Raw genomic sequence first — 7,629 nt, 5'->3', positions numbered from 1 at the left:
TTTTTAGAATAGTTTAGCCTAAACTGGTAAACAAGTTTGATGTATGACATTTGTATATTCAAACTAATTATCTCAAATGAGAATGGAGTGTTTCATATGATAATTTGACTTCTTGGAGATGGGTTTATTCTGTCGCCACCTTTTGAATTTAGTATAGAACTAATGATGGTTGGCGTGGTAGCAAAATGAATGCCATTGAATTATGTGGTGTATGTGTCCATGTTGGTCTTCCTTTTTCTTTTAAATCACTTTACATGTCTCAGGCACAGGTTTACTTTTGGGGAAATTACAGTTTAATCTTTTGAAGTTGTGCATATATTTTTAATGAATAAAGTCTATTTAACCCCCCTCAAATTACTACCATAATGACAATCTACCTCACAAACTATTAATTGCGACAATTTATCCCAAAAACTACCAAAACAATGACAATGTAACCCCAATTTAAAAAAAAGAAAAATTACAGTTTACCCCCCAAAAGTTGACAGCATTTTTCAATTCGAACACTAAAGTTTCAATTTTTGCAATCCACCCCTCAAAGTTCCAAATTTTTACAATTTGATCAATTGTATCCAAAACTTCCCATATTGCCCATAATTTTTATTTTATTTTTTATTTTTCATAAATTTTTTTAAAAAAAAATTAGGGGTGTTCGTAGCCACCCTTTGCCCATCTAGCCATTTTTGCATCCCCAAATTTGTTTTTTTTTTTTTTTTCATAAAAAAATAAAAAAATAAATAAAAATCAGAGGCAATATGGGAATTTTGAGATAATATTGGTCGAATTGAAAAAATTGGAACTTTGTGGGGGTGGATTGCAAAAATTGAAACTTTGATGTTCGAATTAAAAAACGCTGTCAACTTTGGGGGGGTAAACTGTAATTTTCCCTTAAAAAATGACAAAATTATCCTTACTAAAATAAAAATACTAAATTTAATTTTTTTTTTAATTTTAAGGATATTTTTGTCTTATTGAAAATTTTATAGGAGTAATTTCGTCATTTTGCTAGCATTTGGCGCCCGGGGGGGTACATTGTCATTGTTTTGATAGTTTGTAAGGTAAATTGTCCTAATTGATAGTTTGAGGAGTAGATTGTCGTTGGAGTGGTAGTTTGAGGGGGTTAAGTAGACTTTACCAGTTTTTAATTCTACCTCAAATGTTTAAAATTTGACAATGTAATTCAATGATATATTTTTTATTTTTTCCCAATGTGGCCATTCGATTAACAAATTCCGTCTTTTTGAACGTTAGGCAGGTCACATGTGACGCATGTGGCCTTTAAGCTCCAAATATGCCAAAATTATTACCCTTATGATACTTCAAAATTACCCAAAATGTTTCCATGCTTTTAATTTTTTTTTTTAAAATTTTTTATTTATTTTATTTTATTTTATTTATAACAAAAACAGAAAGATAAAAAGAAAAAAAAAAAAAAATTCAAATTGGTGTGTGGCTGGCAGCCACCCCATGGGCATTTGGTGGTGGCCGGCGACTCTCAAATGGTCAACCTTTTTTTTATGGCCACATTGCAACAAAAAAAACTTCGTGGAAGTACATTGTCAATTTTAAAATATTGGAGGCAGAATCAAAAAAGGTGCACAACTTCGCTGGGTTTAAACTGTATTTTTCTATTCTTAGTTGTCATGCCTTTAAATGTTTAATCTAAAAAACTATTTTTTCGAACTCCTCCTAACTTTCACAAAATTCATTTTATGACTTTTAAGTTTTTTTTTCAATGACTAGGACTATTATCTCCTATTTGATAAAACTTCATTTTTGTCTTGTCAAATTTCCATTGTGCTCTTCATAACAAGCTGATCATGAGCCTTGATAGTTAATGCAACTTCAAAAGATGCTAGCATATTTTTCTTGATGTCAATTTAATCTCATAATCTAATAAACAGAGAGTTATAGTTGGTTTTAATCCAAACATCCTTTGATGTTTACATGAATCTGATAGGATTTTGCTGTGTCTGTTTTTGTGTAGTTTTGTAATTTGGGTACTTGCTTAAGGTTGTTTTGATGGGATGGTGTTGGATTTGGACAACTGGGGTTTTGTTGTTATGTCTTTAGCTATAAAGGGTCGTATGAAATATGGACAAATGATTTCCAAACGCTTTGACTAAAATCTCAAAATGTTTGTACCTTTCAGTAAGGTATGTATTTTACATAACATTGTTGGAGATACTCTAACGCACGCAAGGAAATTTGGACCCTTCCAAATAGATTCTTGGGAGCCAAAGTTTATGGGAGCAATGGTTTGCTTTTTGGGTTGTTGATTGTGTATTCCAATTCATACACAAGTTGATAAATGAAGGCAACCTTTGTTTTTGTTTTTGTTTTGTTTTTACTTCTTACGAGGCAACTTTATTTACTATAATATTTCAAATTGTGCCATCATCCAAAATCCAAAAAATGATAGAATAAGAGCATATGCTCAACAAAGAAGAGTTAGAAGTGGAAGAAAAGACAATAGGGGGGAAAAAGGTGGATGGTTTGCGTAATGGGTCTTGGAAAAAGTTGCTGGAAACGAGATGATTTCACACTCATAGTCTAGTAGGAAAACCAACACAATTGGCACATGTATATAATAGTACAATTTGTTACACATCAGTATCTACTCACTGCTGAAAAAGCTTGAGCTTTTTCCCTTTTCAAGTATCGACATTGAGTCCATCTCATAAAAGTAAATTCCTTCCTTTGCCTCCAAGTCTTTTTTGTTTTTGTTTAGATTAATGCTAATGCTACAAATCATTTTTATATGTTTTGTTGTGCTTATTTAAAACTGATGCAGCTTTAAAATTACCATTAAATTTTTTATAAATTATTAATTTTGATCCTACTATAAATATAAACGGACCCATGTATAGACTAAGGGGGGTGGATTTCATTTTTCATTTTTTAAAAATTTTTTTTTTTATTAAGTTAAATATATATATGTACTTTTAGGCCCGTATCAAAAATAAATTTGACCCATCATTCATACTTTGGTCCATTTAAATGAAAAATCCTCGTTTTGGTCCCTAAACACAAGAGGGATATGAGAAGGACATCTAACATTATTCTTTTGTTTTTCTTACTTCAAAATCTGATCCTTGGCATCGAAGTCTATTGAATCGGGTCTTTTACCATCTTATTTGAAAGTCAATTAGTGTCCAATAAAAAGAGCTAAAACCATTTTATAACATTTGAAATCGCACACTACAAGACATGTTCTAAGAACGGTTCACATCAATAAAATAACACTATTGCACGTCAACAAAGTCATTGCTGTGTCTATATAAGTCCATCAAATTAATGGTTCTTTAGAAACCACTCCACCAATTCACCTCACATGGCCGCCACCATCCTTCCCATGTCGTCAACCCACGGCCTTGAAAACGAATGCAAGGAAATTCATGATTCTTCGGGGAGTTTGAACCACTTGATCCCATCTCTGGCTCGCAGAACCCAGCTTGAACGCCAGCAAATCAGAGACACTTACAAAGCCATATACAGGGAAGACTTGATAAGCCTTCTCCAAAGATATGAGGCTGCAATTTCTCCCATGAAATCTGCAGCTTTCTCTCTGTGGATGCTTGATTCCCATGAGCGTGATGCTGTGATAGCCAGAGAAGCACTTGATGAGCAAGGTGATGATGCCAACTACAAAGCTCTTGTCGAAATCTTTGTGGGTAGAAAATCAGATCATATTCACCTCATGAAACAAGCCTATCATGGAAGATTTAGAAGGCATTTGGACCAAGATATCATCAATATTGAGCCTCCCCATCCCTACCAGAAGGTAAGCTAAAAGAATTTGTTCAATTTATTTATTTATTTTCATTTTGTTAGAATATATGGAAAATATAAATATAATATATTTTCCATATATTCTAACACATTTGATTATACATTTTTTCAGATTCTTGTGGCATTGGCTACATCGCACAAGGCTCACCATGCTGATGTTAGCCAACATATTGCCAAGTGTGATGCTAGAAGGCTTTATGAAACAGGGGAGGGAGGCTCAGGAGCCATAGAAGCTGTTGTGCTGGAAACACTAAGTAAGAGGAGCATTCAACAGCTCAAGCTGACACTTTCAAGCTATAAACACATCTATGGACATGACTACACAAAGGTAAAATGTTTCCCATACTTGAAAATGTTTTAACAATTTTTTATTTTATTTTTTAAATTATAATTTTTTATTTTATTTTTAAATTATAATTTTTTAATGACTTTTAACGATACTTTGGAAAACAAAAAAAATGTAAAAATGTCTAATTTGATACAAAGTTGTCATTTAAGAACACCGATATCACTTTTTAAAGCGATGTAAGTAAAGGGTTTTTTTTTTTTTTTTGCTGTATTTTATAGTCACTGAAAAGAGGAAACTCTGGGGAGCTTGAACACGCGCTGAAAATGGTAGTGAAATGCATTTGCAATCCACCTAACTATTATGCAAAGGTAATCATCTTCTTTTGATTTTTATTGTATAGATGCTTTAGGCTGCTTCTCATGTTATAAAAGAAAATTTTTGAATAAACAAAGTACAATAATTGTTTATTCCAATTTTTATTTATTTATTTATTTATGCAGTGCAAGAAATGGGTTATGCTTCAATCAACATTTGCAATACCTGTATAATAGTTGAAAAAGATTTAGAAAAAAGAAAAAAAAAAAAACTTACACTTTTTCACATTATTGGCAGACATTGTATTTAAGCATTAAGGGGGGAACAATTGACAAGTGTTGCTTGGAACGTGTGCTGATGAGCAGGGCTGACGTGGACATGGACGAGATTCAAAGGGTATTCAGAAAAAAATATTGGAAGGAAGTTAAAGATGTAATTTGTGAGAGCATTCCATCTGGAGCTTACAGAGACTTTCTTGTTGCCTTGGCCACAAAAAACAACATAAACTAGTGCCATCTGATAATGACTTTAGCAAACCTTTGTTGAAAAAAGCATTGTTTAAACTAAGTTTATTCTATATTTTTCACTTTTTTTTGTTCTTCTCTAAGCAATGTTCAAGTTATACTTAACTGGGAATAGTTCAGCTCATATCTATAAAAATATCAAAGAAGAATTTAACGTGGCCCAACAAGATTCCCTATGGCCACAGGCATTAGCAAAGATGTTTATCCTTTCTCCTATGAATTACCACTCGATTACCATATACCCTCATCAACTATCAACTTTACATTACGACCCCATCAAACAACCATTTCGTTATCCCCTTTTTGTCAGTCAAGGTCGCTAAGTCAGACAATCAACCCATCGTGTGTGCGTCACATGACTCACATGCCTTGGATGCGTATGCATTTTTTTGGGGGTAATTATCATTTCTCCCATGAACTATCACTCGATTACTATATACTCCCATTAACTACTAACTTTACGCGCACGTAATAGGCTGACCGTCCGCCTAAACGACCTTGATTGACGGAATGGAGGTTTTGGTAACGAAATGGTAGTTTGATGGGGTCGTAATGTAAAGTTGGTAGTTGATGGGGGTATATGGTAATCGAGTGGTAGTTCATGAGAGGAAAAGATAATTACCCCAAAGATGTTTTTTCTTCACTAGTCAAATATTATCTATCTCTCTCAAACCAATCTAAGTTTATTGATATGAACTTAGATTGGACATCAGTAATCCTAAGGAAAAACTAGAGTTTAGGATAGAGAAAGAATAGGACTTGTAACCGTAAGAGGATACACAATTATACAAAAAAAAAGAACAATTAAATGAAACTATCTTAAATCATCAAATATATCCGTAAATCACAAAAGACATCCAAGAATCATCTCAATAATTGAATTGAAATACTAAAACTCAATAAAATCAAATAATATCAACTTACATGAAAATATTGTTGTTCTTCATCGGTGAGGCTTCATCCTTAACCTTAGTTGAGAAATTAGTTACACATAACTATGAAAAATAAATCCTAAACCTAAAGAAAAACTAAGCTAAAAGGAAAACTACTCTTGAAATTTCTTACTTTGCAACCTCTGTAGCCTCCTCCCCTTTCTTGAAGCTTTAAGTCCTATTTAAAGGGAACAAACAAACCCTAGAAACCCTTGGAATCCCAGAAAAATCGTACTTCAATCTTCTAGTCAAATTAGGAAGCAATCCTAGTACAAATCTGAATAGGATTCGTCCAAATTTGTGTTCTTCTATTGCGGGACGCTTTTGGCATAACAAACGTCCTAATTAGGAAAATCCTATTTCACAATGATTTATATTATTTTGAGTTAGCTTTCCAATGCCGCTAGCTTCACCTTAATCCGATACTTGAGCTAAACCTTATGGTCAAAATACTAATATGTATGCAGAATTTGAAATTTAATCCAATTCGATTTTGACTCCAATTAGAGAAATTCTGATTTAATCATTTACTTGATTTGGTTAAACTTAACCACATCATCTAGGTATTCTCAAAGTGTGCTTTCTTCCAAACTTTGCATTTTTCACCTTAAACCCGCAGTTTTCCTTCAGCAACCTACAAAACATTAGATTATAATACGACTAAAGGATCAACAAATGCACATTAATGGGCTCAAATATGCAATATTTGGCACTCATCAAACACCCCCAAACTTACATATTGCTAGTTCCTTAGCAATACAAATCTAAAAATAAAATGAAAGCATGAAACATAAATCCTCTTTCGTGGGAGAGATGATTGCATTTAGCATATGCAACAAACCTTTTAAACCCCTAGGCATCCCTGATAGATGAGTGGAGTCTTGTGAGGGTTTAATAGAAAAGATACCCGCAAACATTGTCAGCACTATGTTATTGACAAGAGTAAAGTTTCACACAAATAATGATTCTTATTCATGAGTAAGCTTAAAAAGATGAACTCCATATTCAAAATCTTTAGGACAACCAAAGTCAAATCATTCATAATTGGACAATTGAGACATTAATTGTTTCGATAGGTGCAAAGTGAAATTAGCATTCAATCATGAGGCTTCAATTTAATTTCAAGACAAATGGTTCAGTACTTCAAAATTTGTAGGAATCCCTATTAGATGAAACAACCAAGGCAAGATATGTATTTTTTTTTTCTTTGTGTAGGCTATACAATGCTTAGCTCCCTTAACCTTTCTAATTGACCCATGTAATGAGTGTCAGGCTAGTGACTTCCAAACCAGATGGCTTTAGGGCACTAGATGTAGAAACATCCCTAAGGGCTTATTAACTCAAGTCAAAAAGGTTACGATGCCAAGCTAGCCATACCATCAATCAACCTGAACTTCACACCTTTTTATGCGAATACTTAATGCTTGATGAGGAAAGAGGTCCGGTTACTCAGTGAAAAACTCAAAATGATTAATCTCCAACAATCATTCATCAATAAGTCATCCAACAAACCTCAAGATAAACATGATTAAGCTCAAATTCATACCTCACAGATTATATGCTTATGTGCTCATGATAATTCAACTCAAAACAATTGAAGTTTATTTTGCCCAAAAATAAGTCAAAGGACTCAGATTCCTAATGAAATGATCATGTGTTCAACACTTTAAGCAAGCCAATGAGGTGCAAACCACAATTACAGCTTAACTCATACTTAACAACATAATAGCACAAATTTTTTTTTTACAGAACAAACAGACACTATGTCTTTCTGTAC

At 33.1% G+C, this 7,629-nt stretch overlaps 1 protein-coding gene across 1 annotated transcript; it reads left to right on the top strand.

Annotated features, from left to right (window-relative positions):
* Positions 1-3,212: 3,212 nt before the first annotated feature.
* Positions 3,213-5,101, top strand: LOC132162037 (annexin D8-like). Its single transcript, XM_059572283.1, has 4 exons — positions 3,213-3,784; positions 3,905-4,120; positions 4,360-4,449; positions 4,694-5,101. The coding sequence occupies exons 1-4, from the start codon at positions 3,335-3,337 to the stop codon at positions 4,904-4,906; spliced, it is 969 nt and encodes a 322-aa protein (XP_059428266.1). The 5' UTR covers positions 3,213-3,334; the 3' UTR covers positions 4,907-5,101.
* The last annotated feature ends 2,528 nt before the right edge of the window (positions 5,102-7,629 follow it).

The sequence above is a fragment of the Corylus avellana genome, chromosome ca9 (genome assembly GCF_901000735.1).
Source record: "Corylus avellana chromosome ca9, CavTom2PMs-1.0".
In the NCBI taxonomy this organism is placed as follows: Eukaryota; Viridiplantae; Streptophyta; class Magnoliopsida; order Fagales; family Betulaceae; genus Corylus; species Corylus avellana.
This window is presented reverse-complemented; position numbering and strand designations above follow the sequence as displayed.